Genomic DNA, 18,642 nt, shown 5'->3' on the forward strand with positions numbered 1-18,642 from the left:
ACAAAAGGCTGCTTTTCACTAGGAGATGGAGGAATCGAGGAAGGTAAGCGATTTGCTCAAAAGAGAAAGGGCCCGGCAGTGAAGGAATCAGGGATAGTCCCTCTTCCACCTTTGGGTGCAGCGCTGCCCTTGCTCCTGATGCACTCCATACACGGAAGGGGCGGGCCTATGCGCGGGCGGGGCATGAAGTGCTCGCTGGGCCTAAGGCATCAAAGTTGCTGCCGCAGCCATTTTGGTCTGCTCTCAGAAGGGGCCGAAGCGGTGGTGTGCCGGTCCTGGGCCAGTGGGGTCCTGCCCTCCCGGGCCCTGTCAGTGAGGGCGGGAGGATGCAACGCGGAAAAGTCCGGCGTCCCTGACACGGTGAGTTAGGGCGCCAGCGCTTGCGAGTTTTGGGGTGGGGGAGATACAGCCTGTCTCGGATTGGCGCGGGACGGGGCGGAGAGAGCCTGTGAAGACCCCGTGGCTCCGGCCCGCTCCACCCCTTCCCGGCCGGTTTTTGATACACACACGCTCTTTTCTCCTTGCAGGCGGCGGCGCTTTCCCTGGCGCCGGGGGAGATGGACTCTGGAGCCCGCCAGGGCGGTGGCGCCTTAGGACTATCCCGCGAGTATAAATTAGTGATGCTGGGAGCTGGAGGCGTAGGCAAGAGCGGTGGGTGTCTCGGGCCTGCTGGGGTGTGGCGCCCTTTGGCTCAGGAGTCGGGGGAAGAGGCTCTCTCGCAGGACGTCTCCGAGCCCTGAGGGCCGGTCGAGGTGGGGACGTCTGTCTGGCACCGATGCAGGCGCTGGGTCAAAGTCTGTAATGGGGCAGAGCGTTAGGCTTTAATCTCAGTCACTGCTGAGAGCGGCGGCTCCCATGGGTGAAGAATGGGTTTGCTTGCTGCTATACTGTGGAGGTACCCACTGTGAGAGGGACAAGCTGGGTGAGGTAATATCTTTCATTGGACCAACCTCTGTTGGTGAGAGACAAGCTTTTAAGTGACACAGAGTTCTTCTTCAGGGGTCAGGTTTCAGAGTAGCAGCTGTGTTAGTCTGTATCCGTAAAAAGAAAAAGAGTACTTGTGGCACCTTAGAGACTAACAAATTTATTAGAGCATAAGTTTTCATGAGCTACAGCTTTGCTTCACTGTGGAGGCCACTTGCATAAGGGTTGGTTTGAGATTTTTAAAAATATATTTTTCCCCAGGTCCAGTAGGATATCTTTTGTATTCTCAATAATTGAAAGTATATGTGTGAAAATCCTTGATTAGGATTGATTAAACTGTAATACAGCAGTCTCTCTTAAATTTAAGAGTTAATATTTGAGGGGTTAGGATCATAAACACTGCAGAGTTCTAATATGTTATATCTATAAGACATTGTTTAATTTAGTAAACCATTTTAAGCTGGTAGCCCCATACTTGAAAATGATAAGCAATAGGTGAGAATACAGTTCAGTTACATACTAATAAGTAAGGCTGTGAGTCTGTCATGGATTCTGGCCCAATCCTGGGCCAGCAGCATCGGCCGCTCCTGGGGCAGTCTTGGGCCACCGCCCCCATGCCCAAGCGGGAGTTTGGGTGTGGAAGGGGGCTCAGGGCTGGGGCAGGGGGTTGTGGCATGGGAGGCAGTGTGGGCTCCAGGAGGCATTTACCTCAGGTGGCTCCCCGGAAGCAGTGACTTGTCCCTCCCATGGCTCCTAGGCGGAGGTGTGGTCAGGCGGCTCTGCATGCTGCCTCTGCCCGCAGGCACCGCTCCCACAGTTCTCATTGCCTGTGGTTCCCAGCCAATGGGAGCTGTGGAGCCGGCACTCATGATGGAGGCAGAGCACGGAGCCCCCTGGCCGCACTTCCGTCTAGGAGCCAAAGGACATGTCGCTGCTTCCCGGGAGCTGCGCGGAGTTAGGTAGGGAGCCTGCCAGCCTCATCCGCCCTACCCCCCAGCACCAGCAGGGGTACCCTCCCACAAGCACTCATGGTACCCCTCAGCCTTCTCCCCTCCCCCACCCCGAGCAACCACAGCATCCCTGGGCGGCACCCACCCCCAAGCATCCATATTTTGTCAGGGCTATACAATACAAGTCATGGACAGGTCACGGGCGATGACTTTTACTAAAAGTACCCGTGACTAAAATGTAGTCTTACTGATAAGTACATTTTACCATATCACCTTTGCGATTTAGGGTGAACAAAATGTGCATTTTCCTTATGAAGTGCTCCCATTTTTAGCGAATGCCAAAATAGTATGCCAATTGTATAATTTAAATGTTTCTGTGCAATCGGTAATTTTAAATATTTTGTCCGTTATCATGTCCCCACCTACACCTGTGAGGTTAGTCAGGACAACTGGAAATCACCTGTGTAATTGTAGTTATCCAATCTTAATTTTCAGCTATGACCATGCAGTTCATAAGCCACCGGTTCCCAGAGGACCATGATCCTACCATTGGTAAGAAAAACCTCTCCAACATCTGTCTCTGCTTTGCAAGTTAAAAAGAAGTTTTTGTGGAATCATTTACCATGAACCTTATACTCTAAAGAAAATCAGAAACTCGGCTGCAAGGAAAGCATTCATAATCATGTTAGTAATAGCTAGACAAGTTGTTACGAGTCCAAAGTCCGCGAAGAGCATTGTGAGCTGTGCCAGGAACAGGACTAATGACCAGATCTTTAAAGTTATTTACTGAAAATTCTGCGCATACAACATTAATTTCTGCACAAATTCTGCATTGCACAATGGCGCAGAATTCCGCCAGCTGTTTACTCCTGGCAGATACTATACTATAGTTATAGTATAGATACTATAAAGTTAGACATTTTTAAAATCAGCAAGTCTGGATAACTTTCATCCAAGAATTTTAAAAGAGCTCTCTGAAGAGCTCGCCTGACCATTCATGTTTATTTTAATTAAATTGTATAACAGTAGGGAAGTTCCAGAAGTCTGCAAGAAAGCTAATGTTGTGCCAGTATTTAAATGGGATGATGTGCATAATTATAGGCTAATCAGTCGGACATCAGTCCTGGGCAAGGTAATTGAACAGATGGTATGGGAGTTTAAGTAGTCTATAATGAATGCCAGTCAACATGAGTTTATGGAAAATAGATCCTGTCAAACAAACTTGGTATCTTTTTTGATGAGATTACAAGATTGGTTGATAAAGGTAATAGTTTGAGCTCATACCTCTCAACATTTTGATTAAAAAAAATAGAGCAGTACAAAGTTAACATGGCACATACTGAATAGATTAAAAACTGGCAAACTGATAGGTCTGAAAATGTAATTGTAAATGGGGAATCCTCACTGAGCATGTGTGTTTCTAGTAGGCTTTTGCAGGGATCTGTTCTTGGCCCTGTGCTATTTAACATTTTTAGCAGTGACCTGGAAGAAAACAAAATCATCACTGATAAAGTTGGCTCATGAAACAAATTGGGTGAGTGCTAAACAATGAAGAGGATACTAATACAGAGTGATCTCGATCACTTTGTAAACTGGGCACAAGCATATTATGCGTTTTAATACGGCTAAATGTATATAGGTAATCTAGGGGACAAATATCGTAGGTCATACTTTCAGGATGGGAGACTCTATCCTGAGTAGCAGTGACTCTAAAAAAAAAAATTTGGGGGTCATTGTGGATAATCAGCTAATGAACATGAGCTTTCAGTTCAATGCTTTGGCCAAAAGGGCTAATGTGATCCTGCAGTGCATAAAGAGTAGAATCTTGAGTACAAGTAAAGAAGTTATTTAACTTGTATTTGGTAAAATACTGTATCCCGACCTGGCGTCCACAATTCAAGGAGGATGTTGAAAAATTGGAGAGAGTTCATGGAAGAGCAATGAGATTTATGGGAATTAGAAACCTGGATTATAGTGATAGATTTAAGTAGGTCAATCTAGCTTAATAAAGAGAATTTTAAGGGATAACCTGATTAGTCCATTTGTTCTGTGTGTGAAGAACAAATAATTAATAATGGGTTCTTCAATCTAGCAGATAAAGGTATAAAACAATCCAATGGTTGGAAGTTTAACCTAGACAAATTCATGCTGGAAATGAGGTGTACATTTTTGGAGCAATTTATAAGGTTCATGGTGGATTCTCCATCACTGATCATTTTTAAATCAAGATTGGAAGCTTTTTTTAAAAGATGTACTCTAAGAATTATTTTGTGGAATTTCTATGGCCTATGGTGTTCAGGAGGTGAGACCAGAAAGATGATCACAATGGTTCCTTCTGGCTTTGGAATCTATGAATCAGTTTCTCCATCTGTAAAATGGAGGTGGTGATACTTTATCTCCCTGTAAGTATTTTGAGATCTTCTGGTGAAAAGTGCTATATAAGAGCTAGGTATTATTAAATACTTGCAGAAAAAGTTTAAGACTAAGATAAGTTAACTACCAGTCACAGTTAACAGACTAATTTAAAAAAAAAAAAGACCTCTTGATGGCCATCAGCTCTTCTGTCGTACCATTTTTGCTGTTTGCTACTTTTTATAAATGTGCAGCAGATTAAAAGGAGGAGGAGAGTAACTGCCCAAAATGCTTCTGTTCAGCTAAATTATCTCTTGTGTGTTCCATTTGATTTTCCCACATCTTTTGTCGACATATGAGTCAACAGATTTACCCTTCCACATACAAACCAGGAGAAGTAGCAGAGCCAGTAACCTTATCTTTTCTTTAGTAGGTGTCTCTAGAGGCATACATTCTTGAATTTTTTAGTCATTTAAAACAGCGATTCTCAAGTGGGGGTCCACGAGCCCTTTCAAGGAATCCGTGGGGCCCCTCAGCTGAAACCCAGAGCCCGAGCCATAATGGCCCCACGGGACCGAAGCTGGGAGACGTGGAGCTGAAGCCCCGATTCTCAACACCCCCCGTGGGGCTGAAGCCAGGAGGCGCAGGGCTGAATCCTGGAGCCCCAAGCACGGGTGCTCCCTGTGGGGCAGAAGCCCTGAGCCCCTGGGCAGAGTTGGGGATCTGGAGGGCATTGCACACACACACACCCCGACTGCAGTGCAAGAGCAGGGCAGTCCTGGGGGCAGTTCCAAACCCCCTCCCCATTTCCTCTCCCCGCCACCTGGCCAGGTCAGTGGCAGGAAGCCAGAGCCAGGCAGTGTGGGGCAGCTGCTGCTCTGGCTGGTGCCATGGAGCAGGCAGCAGCAGCATTCTCTCATCTCCTGCTGGTGCCTCTGGTTGAAGCTGCTCCTTAGCTGCCATGGCTGGCAGACCCCTCCGGGAATAGGGGCCGCAGGGGAGCCCTCCCAGCACACAGCCCCTAATACCTCTCCCTGCACCCTGAGCTACGCCCTCCCTGCACCCTGAGCTACCCCTGCCCACACATAGCCCCTAGTACCCTTCTCCCTGAGCTACCCCCCTGCCTGCACACAGCCCCAGCTACCTGCACCTTGAGCTACTCCCTGTCTGCACACAGCCCCTAGCTACTCTCTCCCTGCACTCTAAGTTGTTTTCAAACTTTTTGACTTAAGCCCCCCACCTTTGAGTTATAATTTTTAGGTTCCCTCCTCCCCAACAGGCTGGATGGCCTGCCGAGGTGAATCGGGGTGGAGGTGGCACTCCTCCCTGGACCCCACCATGCAGAGGTGGCTCTAGTCCAGGGGAGGGCTAAGTTCGGCCCATGGGCCAGATCCAGCCCACAGATTGCCAGCCCCATGGCACAACAAGACTAAGGCAGGCTCCGTGCCTGCCCTGGCCCCGCACTGCTCCCAGAAGTGGCCAGCACCATGTACCTGCAGCCCCTGGGGCATGGGGGGGTAGAGGGCTCCATGCACTGCCCTTGTCTTCAGGCACTGCCCTCCGCAGCTCCCATTGGCTGGGAACGGGGAACAGTGGCTAATGGGAGCTTCAGGGTTCGTACCAGCATGTGGGGCAGTGTGCGGCGGAGCAACTGCAGGACATGCTGGTCACTTCCAGGAGCTGGCCACTTCCACAGCCTGCCTTAGCCCTGCTGCCACCCTAGAGCCGCTCAAGGTGAGCGGCACCGGGCCGGAGCCTGCACCCCAACCCCCTGCCGTGAGCCCCCCCCCCCCCCGCCCCAGTCCTGCATTCATAGATACTAAGGTCAGAAGGGACCATTCTGATCATCTAGTTTGACCTCCTGCACAGTGCAGGCCACAGAATCTCACCCACCCACTCCTACGAAAAACTTCACCTATGTCTGAGCTATTGAAGTCCTCAAATCGTGGTTTAAAGACTTCAAGGAGCAGAGAAGCCTCCCTCAAGTGACCCGTGCCCCATGCTACAGAGGAAGGCAAAAAACCTCCAGGGCCTCTCCAATCTGCCCTGGAGGAAAATTCCTTCCCAACCCCAAATATGGCGATCAGCTAAACCCTGAGCATATGGGCAAGATTCACCAGCCAGATACTACAGAAAATTCTTTCCTGGGTAATTCAGATCCCATCCATCTAATATCCCATCTCAGGGGATTAGTCCTATTTACCCTGAATATTTAAAGGTCAATTACTTACCAAAATCACATTATCCCATCATACCATCTCCTCCGTGATTCATGGCCCTGCATACAATTTCCCCACCCAGATGTGGTCCTCGGGCCAAAAAGTTTGCCCACCCCTGGTCTAGTTTGACCAGTTACTTGTTTTCAAGAAGGTTTATCTCTCTCCCACTACTTTTTACCCCACCCGTCTGAAGGCAACACTAACTTCTGTGCTGAGAGAATTTGCCTCAGCAAAAAAAATATGCCAAACCAGTATCTACAAAGCACCATGCATGGGCGGCAGGTGAACCCCGGGCTCAGGGAGGCTAGTCCCCGTCCCGGACCATCCCTTCTGCCCAAGGTCCTGCCCCTCCCGCCGGAGCTCAGAGTCCTGTTTTTCCCCCCGCCCCCATCCTGGTGTGGCAGGCAGCTCCCCTCTTCCCCCCCTCCCCAGCCTGCCTGAGTGCCACCAACCCCAGAGCACCGGGTGGTGAGCTGGCCGCATGGACCCCCCAGCCCCAAAGTGCTGGGCAGGTGAGCAGGAGGTGTGGCCTAGCCCTGGCATGCCAGGAAGGTGGTGCAGCCTCCCTCCCTCAGCCCTGGAGTGCAGGCCAGCCCCCATTAGTTCTGCAGCCTGGGGCTCTGGCCACCAGGGGGGAAGAGTCCCCATAGCACACAGCCTAGGAACGGGAAGCAGGAAAGGGCCTGGGGGTGGAGCATGGCCAGGGCCATGCAAGGCTCTTTGGGGAGGCACAGCCTCCCTCCCCGCCTTTGATACCCACCACCCATGGCACCATGATTTTTCAAAATCCTATAGGATATTACTGGTTTTTTATTTGCATTACTGTGGCATGTAGGAGCCTTAGCCATGGATCAGGATCTTCTGCAGTCTTTGTCTCCAAATAAAGTGTTGTTGCTAGTTTTGAGATCTTCTGACTGTTTTATTCAGTCTACACTTTTTGGAGTTGTCACTCAGCCCATTAGTCATGATGGGAGAATCTGATCAAACGGAAAGGAGAACTTACTTTTCTATTCAGGTTCTTATAGCTTGCCCATGATGGTAACATCTGAGCACCTTTTGGTGACTTTTTTTAATTGGGTTAGTTTAATTTGGAGGGAAAGATCTGTTCCTTTCTAAGGCATGGTCTACACCTGAAACTCAGGTCAGCCAAGCTATGTCTCACAGAACTGTGAAAAATGTCATGCCCTTTGCAACATATTTAGGATGAATTAACCTCCATTGTAGATGCAGTTAGGTTGATGGAAAAATTCTTTCATCTACTTAGCTACTGCCTCACAAGGGGGTGATTTTACTATGGTGACGGAAACACCTCTTCCGTTGCTGTAGTCAGTGTCTACACTACAGTGGCATAGTGCTTGTTGTGTTGACATACCCGTAGTAATTTATCCTGTTTTAGGAAATTGGCAGTGCTGTTGGTGGCTGCCATTAGGATTATTTCATTTGTCTGCCTGTTCACCTCAGTTGGGAAAGGCCCATTAGTCTGAGAGAGCATATGTCTTTATTAAGGTAAGCAAAACTGAATTCTTACATTATTACAATTGATTTTATAACGTACTTTCTGTTGCTTTATATCAAATGCTCAGTAGTAGTATTTCATTGTATGCACGAGATAGGTACTGCAATTTTACTGAACTTCTGTTTCCCCCATCCCTCTTATAAATCCACAGAGGATGCTTATAAAATACGAATACGGATTGATGATGAACCTGCAAATTTGGACATTTTGGACACAGCAGGACAGGTATGTGAGCAATAAAAATATGAATAGGATGGAACTAATGGCCAGGCATATTCACAGAGATCCTTTAAAAATGTATTGTCTGTCTCTATCTTTTCTTTGTTCTAGTTTTGTCTTCGGAATTATCCCATTTCCCCAACATATTGTATTTGTTTTGTACCCTGCTTTGTTTCCCCATTTTTCCATTATTCTTTTTTATACATAATATATACAAACTAAGAGGTGCCAGCATTCTTACCCATTCCCTGAAGCAACAGAAACTCATGCCTTTCATTTGCTTCGTATATTGCTCCCAAATTTTCACAATATTTTGTTTGATGCGTTAAAAATAGGAAGAAAACAAACTGTTCATATGGTTTTTTTAACTGTAATTGCTATATGTTTAACTTTTAGTTGTGTATTTCAGGTGTTTAAGTAATATTTCACATAGGGAGAATCCATAAAATCTCCTGTTTTTTCCAATGGACCATGTGTGGCATAAGCAAACCAGTATGTTGCGTGGCATATAGCTGTTGTTAGAATGGAAAGAGCGCTGCCAGTGACTACATGATCAATAGCTGCTGAGCTTGTACAAGAATTGAAATATAACTTTCTTTCTAGGCAGAGTTTACAGCCATGCGGGACCAGTACATGAGGGCAGGTGAGGGATTTATCATCTGTTATTCAATCACGGATCGCCGCAGTTTTCATGAAGTGCGTGAGTTCAAACAGCTCATCTACCGTGTTCGGCGCACTGATGACACTCCTGTGGTTCTTGTGGGGAACAAATCTGATCTGACGCTGCTACGACAGGTAAACTATGCAAAGGAGTTCAGGAGGTATATATGTTAAAACGAGGGCTGCCTGTCAAGTGATTAAAAATATTAGTCACGCTGTTAAACAATACTAGAAAACCATTTATTTTAGTACTTTTGGATATTTTCAACATTGTCAAATATATTTCAGTTACAACACAGAATACAAAGTGCACAGTGCTCACTTTATATTTTTTTATTACACGTATTTGCACGTAAAAAAAAATAGCATTTTTCAATACACCTAATAAAAGTATTGTAGTGCAGTCTCTTTATCATGAAAGTTGAACTTACAAATGTAGAATTATATACAAAAAAACTGCATTCAAAAATAAAACAATCTAAAATTTTAGAGCCTGCAAGTCTGTTAAGCCCTACTTCTTGTTCAGCCAATTGCTCAGACAAGCAGGTTTGTTTACATTTGCAGGAGATAATTCTGCCCGCTTCTTGTTTACAGTGTCACCACTAGTGAGAATAGGCATTCTCATGGCACTGTTGAAGCTGGCCTCACAAGATATTTACGTGCCAGATGCGCTAAAGATTCATATGTCCCTTCATGCTTCAGCCACTATTCCAGGGGACATGCATCCATGCTGACAACGGGTTCTGCTTGATAACAGTCCAAAGCAGTGCGGACCGATGCATGTTTGTTTTCATTATCTGAATCAGATTCCACCAGCAGAAGGTTGATTTTCTTTTTTGGTTGTTCAGGTTCTGTAATTTCTACATCGGAGTATTGCTCTTTTAAGACTTCTGAAAGCATGCTCCACACCTCATCCCTCTCAGCTTTTGTAAGGCACTTCAGATTCTTAAATCTTGGGTTGAGTGCTGTAGCTATCTTTTAGAAATCTCACATTGGTACTTTCTTTGCATTTTGTCAAATGTGCAGTGAAAGTATTCTTGAAATGATCAAAGTGCTGGGTCATCATCTTAGACTGCTATAACATGAAATATATGGCAGAGTTCAGGTAAAACAGAGCCGGGGACATACAATTCTCCCCCAAGGAATTAAGTCACAAATTTAATTAACACATTTATTTTTTTAACGAGCGTCATCAGCATGGAAGCATGTCTTCTGGAATGGTGGCTGAAGCATGAAGAGGCATATGAATGTTTAGCATATCTGGCATGTAAATACCTTGCAATGCTGGCTACAAAAGTGCAATGCGAATGTGTGTTCTCACTTTCTGGTGAAGTAAATAAGAAGAGGGCAGCATTATCTCCTGTAAATGTAAACAAATGTGTTTGTCTTAGCGATTGGCTACACAAGAAGTAGGACTGAGTGGACTTGTAGGTGCTGATGTTTTACGTTTTTGAGTGCAGTTATGTAACAAAAACATTCTACATTTTTAAGTTGCACTTTCACAATGAAGAGATTGCACTACAGTACTCCTATGAGGTGAATTGAAAAATACTGTATCTTTTGTTTATCATTTTTACCGTGCAAATATTTGTAATAAAAAATAATATACACTTTTTGATTTCAATTAAAACACAGAATACTATATATATGAAAATGTAGGGAAAACATCCAACATATTTAATAAATTTCAATTGGTATTGTTTAACAGTGCGATTAAAACTACGATTAATTTTTTTGAGTTAATCGCATGAGTTAACTGCCCTACTTAAAACATAATGTTGTGGTTTATTCTAAGTGTATTTGCTTATTCCTTTTTCTTGAATTACGTTTTTTGCTCTTGGTTTAATGGTTAAAATAAATGTCGTCATATTTGTATTAGTAATGTTGAAAGAGGGATGTCATGCAATGGTGGTAAGCACAGAATGCAGGATCTCTAAAATGCATGTAGTTTTATTATAGAATAGTAATATCAAAAGTAAAGTTAATAGACATGACATAATCTCAAACACATCAGTTTTCAGCTTTGAAAACCTGGGTGTTTGTCACTAGAATTTCTAACCCTCAACTCCCGTTATGTTTTTCATTTCTCTTATCCTGAAAGGAGAATGCATCTGCACAGGGGATTAAACAACACTTGAACAAACTTTTCAAATAGTAATACATTAGGAAGGGTTGTGAGTACATTGAGAACAGAGAAATAATAAAAGGGGATTTAGAAAGGGCAGAAAATAAAATAAGATTCAATTTGGGAAAGTGTTAGCTAGAACATTTGGGGAAGAATAATCCAAAATACAGATTCACTGTGAGGGGAAAAAATCTGGCAAATAGTAACTCTGAAATAGACCACAGGTAGTGGTTGCACAGGAAATATTGAGTTTCCTATATGATATGGGAGCAAAATGCCATGGACATAGTTGGATCTATATGCTGAGGAGTCATATCACAGGACAGGGAATCAACAGTCCCTTCATATGGCTCCAGTGAGCCCACATTCTGAAATGTGTTCCGTTCTGGGAGGAAAGATGGACAAATTGGATGGCGTTCAGAGAAAACCACCAAAAATCGCAGGTAGTGACTGATGTGAAGAAATACAGTGGACCCTTGCTAGAGGGCGTGTCGCTATAGCGCGGCTTCGCATATAGCGCAGTCATGGCGATGGATCCCAAACCCCGCGTTCTAGCGAGGGTCCAGTGTATAACTTTCCTATTGACAACTTGGGGAGGTTGCATGTTGCCTTCAGATAGTTGCAGGCTTAACACCAACAAGGGAGGTTAATTATTTGATAAAAGGATGTTTAAATATGAAATGAGATAAAATTATGAATGGAAAAATGTTAGTCTCAATATCTGTAAAATCATCCTGACTAAAATGTTTTAGTCAGTGGAATAGTTGCCACAGGAACGTGGTTGAAGCAAGATAATTTTGGACAAAAGGCTATAAAACCTGCAGTAGAGAACACTCTTACGCTGTCAGGGAAATGGATTAATTGTGACCTAATACATGTCTTGTCATTCCACCTCAACAGTTGTTCTCATTTGTTTTTATTAATTTTTCAGGTTTTGAAAGATTAATAATTTGTTTGCATTTAATGCTATTAAAACCCTTTTCTATTTATTACTTGTATAGTGCCAAAGGTATAAAACGTTATTTACAAATGCAGATTATGATCCAGTCCCTACTCAAGGAGCTGGATGTCGTATGGATATAGGATGCAGTACAAATGTTTAAAAGATCAGGTGAATGACTAGGAGTAAACAAAAGTTAGAGAAAAGTGGATTTTAGGGAGAGATTTCAGAGAGATGCATGGAAAGGGGATGTTCCAAAAGGAGCAAATAATGTGAAAGAATGCACATGGTTAAGATTGAAAGGAACAGGCAAAGGGAGCAGAAAGAGGGAAGGAATGAACACTTTTTTTGCTTTGTTGACAAATATGTACTTTGTTGAAGGTCTCCAAAGAAGAAGGCGCAGCTTTAGCACGAGAATTCAGCTGCCCTTTTTTTGAAACTTCAGCCGTGTTCCGCTATTATATTGATGATGTATTTCATGCTCTCGTGCGAGAAATCCGTAGGAAAGAGAAGGAAGCAGTAATGGCCCTGGAAAAAAAATCCAAACCCAAAAGCAGCGTATGGAAAAGACTAAAGTCACCGTTCCGAAAGAAGAAAGATTCAGTGACCTGAAATTGGAGGGGGGGCCTGCACAGTGTGTGTGGTGTATCTGTCAAACTGTGAACTGGAATATGTAATCAAAGCAGTCCAGTAACCTACATTTTGAGCATCATGCTTTTTTCTCTATTTTTTGACTATTTTAAAAGGAAATCTAACTATTGGAAGTTTTGAGGGGGCTGCGATTTACATTGTTGTTGTTTAAAGTAATTTTCCCCCAATTTCAGAACGTTTGGTCTATGACACAGCAGTGGGTTTTACTTTTGTTTACTGTCACTTTCTGACTTGGATCCTGCAAATGTCATTGACGTATTTGGTTGAAAATGCTGTTACCTATGTTCCTGCACTTTTGAATGTTTGTCTTAAGGGATCTCAGCATAATGAAAACTGAACCATGTAGAATGTCTTTGAACTTTTACTTAGAGCCTAACTTAGTTAAGTCGTCTTCTTTTTTTTTTTTTTTTTTTTTTTTTCTTCTCCCTTCTCCTGGAGGATTGCACAAAAAAGTTTGCTGCTTTCAGGAAAAGTAATTCACAATGTATGAGAAGGCTTGTCAAGATCCGTGTTATGTTTGTGAAGCACATGTAGCAGACTAATGGAACAAACTGCATGCACGTCAGTGAGAAGAACTCATGCTGAAATTGCTTTATGTTCTGATTGTGCATTTTTCCAACAAACGAGTAATGATTGACTCCATGTGCGTGTTTATCTAAAAGTAATTATAAGAAACCAAGTATAATGCAACAGTATAGTTTAGATTTTAAACAAGTCAGGAAAATTAAAATTATGATTCCCAAGGCAGCCATAACTTGAGAATATTGCATGAATATGTAGCATTTTCTTAATGTATATAGTGTGTTCTTGTACTGACATAGTATAGTATGTGCAATGTGATAGAGTTGCAGGGGCTCTAGGAAACTAGAGCTTTGACTTTCCTGGCTTGCATGCTTAAAATCTTATCTGTAATGTTGTATTAGCTTATGTGTTTGCATAAAATTTTACATTCTTTTCTTAAAGAAGCCAATATTGTTAGACTGAAGTCTCAAACACAGTTTCATTACAGATTTATTTTTTTTTTATGCTTTGAGGCTCTGTATCCGACACTGCACTGTGTTGTAGAGAGAGAGTGTAAAATTAGAGATTACTGGCAATGGGATTTAGCAGAAATAACTCCAAACATGGTGAGACTCTTCCATTGTAGGTAGGTGGGGAGATGAGGGGGAAAAGGTCCTGAGAATGATATATACATGGATATCCCTACATATACACACACTCAAGTGGGTATATATAGATATTTGTGCCCAGTGTTTACTTAAGCTGGTTAGGAAGCTGGTGTTTTGTCAAGCACATTTTTCAAATGGTGCAAATTAAATGTTCTTCATGAAGGACTATATATATATATATATATATATATGTGTGTGTGTCAGTTCTGAAGATTTTTAATCCAGAGTTTATTCAAGTATAAAAATAGCATGAAAGATGGATTTTTTTCAGTAACATAATTCACATAGGTAACTCAGAAATGGCAAGAGAAAATTTAGGCTAAACATAATTTCTCAGAAAATCAAACACTAAAAACTGGAATTTAAAACGAAAGTGCTTCCTTGCTCACAAGTATAGTATCACAACTGTATTCAGTGATTGGTTTTGTCAATTAATTTGGCCATACTGGGTTGGTGTCAGATCTGTATTTTCAGCTTTAGTTTGACATACATGATCATTGTACATTCAGAGTTGGAATGCAGAGACGTTAAGATTTGTGTATAAAGGATCCAATGAAAGCAACAAATAGGGCAAATGGGTGAGCCCTCATGCTTTCCTTCACGAAACTGTTTAGCTTTTCCTGTTCCTTTGCGAACAGCATCATAGCAAATGAAAGCTTTTTAAGTTTGATTTTCTGTGTAGGAAATCGGAGAAACTGATATAGAATTTTCTGGGTTTTTGTTTGTTTTGTTTTAATACTTCTTTAAAACTCTGCACCTGCACTACAAAGTTGTATAAATCAGTTTCTGGGTTCTTTCTTTTAAAGTTCCATTGCAAATCCACCTGTGTTGTGCTGTGCTGTGCCACAATCCATTACATGGGAAAAGTAGATGAAAATAATCTAGAACATTTAGAATGTATTTTACTTGTTTGTTGCAGTGTAAAATGAAAGATTTTGTTAAAACTAACTTCATGAGCAATGTTGCATACCTTTACCATAGCTACTGATTTAGAAATTAATGCCCTAATAGTTATTCAGTATTGGAGTAAGTACTGTCTATAACCATGAGATAAAAATCTCTGGTAAGCCACACAACAGAAAACATCCGTGAAAAAATATAGAAATAATGCTCGTGCACACACAAAGGCTGTTTCTAATTAAAAGATGAGACAAAACCAGCTTTCTCTAAAAGTTAAACAGCATTTTAATTCCTATTTCTTTTCAAGGATAGAAACTTGACTTGAAATTCTACTCAGCTACTAGTATGTTCAAAACTTGCAGGCATTAACAAGACGCAACCTGTGAGCAGCGATGAAAGGCTAATCCTATTCTTGCCTTCTGATAAATGGTGGGATTTCTGTGCCTTAAATTAGCCCTTTAACAAATTCAATGTTTAGTGATTCCATTTGAGCCTGTTGCTTGTGGAATTAATAAATCTGAATAGCAAGCACTTTTTTACACAATGTTATTCAAGAAGATTGTTTTATTTTTGTCATGTATAAATCTGTACACAAAGAAATGATTTTCATTTTGAAATACAGAATTTTTAATATAAATGTTCGTATTTTATGTTTTAATCCTAGGTGACTAAGACTGTCAATAGAAAATATTGCGACTGGGGGCTCAGAAATAAACAAAGTTTGTAGTACGCTCATAACTTCTGGTGGATTTAGCTTACTAGCTGGAGGCTTAGAAGGTGAGCTGTAAAACTAAATAACCATTTAAAAGATGCAAGGATAAGAAGTACCATAAGAAGAGTTTGATGCTACCACCTACTTAAGATTGTGAGAGAATTTTCATTAATATAATAGTTCAGACTGGTATGTACTATATAAGAGTCTTTGAGTTGCCATGTTTTGACTTTTAGGGTTGGGAAGATAATGGTGTTTAGAAGGGTAAGCAGCTTTGTCTGGAAAACCTGATGTTATCATACAGGAGAACTTAATCCTGTATTTCCCATTGTATAGATTTCTTTGTGTATTATTTGCTCTTAGTTTTTACTAGCTAACAATGGGGCAACTGTTTTGATACCCCTTTAAAAAAGGCAGGTTAATACTCTTTTTTTTTTTTTAATTGAAGATACTGTATGACTCCTTTTTAACTTTTTAAAAACATCGTCCTCCACCAGTTTACTTATTATTTTATTATTTAATCTGAATTTTTTTTGTTTTATGATGGATGAAAGGAAACGAAACTATAATCACCTTTTTTGTGTTGATGATCTGGGCTGGTTCTATCTGCACCCCTATCTGATCCATATGAACTCTCAAGTCCTCAGCCCTTCAATTAGGCAGACACCAGTGTTCCATGGTTAAAGTAGCATGAGGGATTTATGTAACAAGCATTTGTCTTCCTATTTTATTCTATAAATTCTTCTACCAATCTTAACATGATAGTACAAGTGCCAGTAGCGCATTAAGCTACATAGCACATGTCTGTCATGTGGTTCGCTTTCTCTAATACACTGTTGTCTGCAGTGTACTGTTTGGAGTTTTAAAATATATAAATGTGTTCATATTAAAGAAAGCAAAGTAAATGTAGTGTACTTTGCACATGCAGAAGAAGATAATGAAGTTTGTGATAGTTCTTCAGTCTGGTGGGAATTTGTTCAGCAATTTGAGCAGCTTCTGAGAAAGTACCCTATCTTCTGCATAAACATTTTTTATTCTTGTAGAAAATTCCCCATGCTGAAGCAGCAGAGTTGTTAACTATAGTCCTTATCCCAAAGCTTTAGGTGATCTAGATATCCTGGGCCGTGGGATTTGTGTACCTTGAAGACAAGGATAGAGACCTTGAACTTGACGCAATTATCTATATAGAAAGCCAATGTAGAGAGCAGAGGCTAGATTTGATGTGCTTGCAGTAGTTCTTCTTTGAGTGCTTGTTCATGTCCTTTCCAGTTAAGTGTGCGCACATCATGTGCCCGGACGTCAGAAACTTTTTCCCTTAGCAGCCCCCATCGATACGGCAGGGGAGCCCCCTAGAGTGGTGCCCTTATGACGGTGTATATAGTACCCTTCTGGCCCAACCCTCTTTCAGTTCCTTCTTATCATCCGTGACGGTGTTGGAACGTGCGCTCTCACTTGCGAGTGATCCCTTAGCAATTTAGTCTTTCTAGTTAGAATTGTTCTTAGATAGTTTTACAACTTAGATACAGTTTTTAGTTACAGGTGTCTGAGAGTTATTTCCAGCACCAGGCTTGGGCTGTGGGGGATGCCACAAGCCCAGAGGTTTAAAGCTTGCACCACTTGTCTCAAGCCTATACCCAACAGTGACCCCCCACGACTCCTGCCTTTGTTGTCTGGAGGAAGCGCATCAGGCTGAGTGCTGCAAAATTTTCTAGGCTTTCAAGTCACACACAAAGAAAGAAAGAGACTTTTGTCTTAAGCAGCTGCTCATGGAGGCTGCGTTGCAACCAGTGGCCCCAGACTGCCCGGTACCAGGCCTGAGCTCCTCGGTGAGAAGTGCCGCAGCATCGGTGCATGACTCAGCACTGCCCAGGCATCATAAATCACCGGCACCGAGATGGGCTGACCAGCCCTGGCACGCTTGATATCTCTGGCACTGTCAAGCACGATAACAAGGGGGAAAGAGGACGCTCCCCTCAAAGAGCAAGCAAGATGCCCAAGGAGGCTCCTAGCACTCAGAGACAAGACTTGGGTCCCCTCCAGGAACTGGCACTGTTGACTCTGGTGCCGCAGGCCCTGTTGAGTCCGGTGCCCAGCGACTCCAGTGCTGGTGAGTGTCTTGAGGAGGTCTTAGAACCCTCCTCCATGCCTGACACATTTGAGGCAGCAAAAGATCTCTTGAAACTGTTGATGCCAAATCCCCTCCCTTGCAGGGAGAAGCCTCTGACACTGCCCAGGCGGGTACCGTTCGGAGGAAAACCAGCAATGATGCGCTGCTCAAGGTCACCAATCCGGTACCACTCATGACACCGCTCCCGTTCAAGCTCGGCACAGCGCCACTTCCTGGCACCCATGACCCAACACGAGGCTACGGCACCAGAGGCAGATGTGTCCGCGGCTCCCTCATCGAGGACTCGATGCCATTCCACGACGCCATCGGTCACTCGGCACTGGGACTCCATGCCAACCACTTCCCTGGCACCGCATGTGCGAGACTGATCCAGGTTCCGGGATACCCGGTACTGTTCGCGGTCCCAGTCATCTCAGCACCGGTCCCCGACCCGCACCTCATGGCACCCCACGGCCACCCAAAGATCGGCACCACCTTGGTCCTGTCCTTCGGCCTCCTCTGTCTCCGAAGCCGATTCCAGTTGCTCTAGCTACAGCAGGCACCAGACCATGACCAGCAAAGAGTATCACACAGTGTGGCAGCCGCAGTGGACTCCTCTGGGACAGTGGCCGTCTGGACCCCATAGGCCTACTACCACCACCGACACCCTTTCTAGAGCTTCTAGATCCGGGCACTCAACGAGACGCCACTCAAGGTTCCCATATAGGCACACCTCAAGGACAAGAGAGGCCATGCTCTCTAGACCGCCCTCGGATCCCCAGGAGCAGCCTACAGTGATAGGTCTGTTCCCGAAGCAGACTACGTCTCAGGAGGGAGTAATCTTGTCAGGTCCCGACACCGCCCAAAGCTATGAGGAATTACAGGAAGGCCAGGACGATGGCAACCAGCCCCAGATGAAGTAGTGGCAGGTACATCGGTTTCAGGACCAACACCGCTTGACTATAGGGCCCACCAAGAGCTTCTCCGCCGAATTGCCCTCAACACGGGCCTTCAGATGGAAGAGACTGTCGAGCCGGAGGATCCCATGGTTGACATCCTGGCTCCAGAAGATCCCTCCAGAGTCGCACTACCTCTGATTTATACCATCCAGAGCAACTACAAGACTATCTGGCAAACCCCAGCCTTGATTACACCGATGGCCAGGGGGGTGGAAAGGAAATTTTTTGCCCCATCCAAG

At 43.6% G+C, this 18,642-nt stretch overlaps 1 protein-coding gene across 6 annotated transcripts in view; it reads left to right on the forward strand.

Annotated features, from left to right (window-relative positions):
* Nucleotides 1-11: 11 nt before the first annotated feature.
* Nucleotides 12-18,642, forward strand: part of RIT1 (Ras like without CAAX 1) — a 64,709-nt gene continuing 46,078 nt past the window's right edge. For 3 of the 6 annotated variants that reach the window (XR_006276829.1, XR_006276830.1, XR_006276831.1), the window contains exons 1-6: nucleotides 13-360; nucleotides 528-651; nucleotides 2,370-2,426; nucleotides 8,113-8,186; nucleotides 8,784-8,975; nucleotides 15,290-15,402. Coding sequence is in view for 3 of the 6 variants with exons in the window: in XM_038382913.2 (XP_038238841.2) it covers nucleotides 139-360; nucleotides 528-651; nucleotides 2,370-2,426; nucleotides 8,113-8,186; nucleotides 8,784-8,975; nucleotides 12,287-12,517 (900 nt within the window). In the remaining 3 variants the exon portion in view is untranslated. Of the gene's footprint in view, nucleotides 361-527; nucleotides 795-2,369; nucleotides 2,427-8,112; nucleotides 8,187-8,783; nucleotides 8,976-11,966; nucleotides 15,263-15,289; nucleotides 15,403-18,642 lie in introns of those variants that run through there. The other 3 variants (XM_043501772.1, XM_038382913.2, XM_043501773.1) reach the window with 3 other exon arrangements.

The sequence above is a fragment of the Dermochelys coriacea genome, chromosome 24 (assembly GCF_009764565.3).
Source record: "Dermochelys coriacea isolate rDerCor1 chromosome 24, rDerCor1.pri.v4, whole genome shotgun sequence".
Classification (NCBI taxonomy): Eukaryota; Metazoa; Chordata; order Testudines; family Dermochelyidae; genus Dermochelys; species Dermochelys coriacea.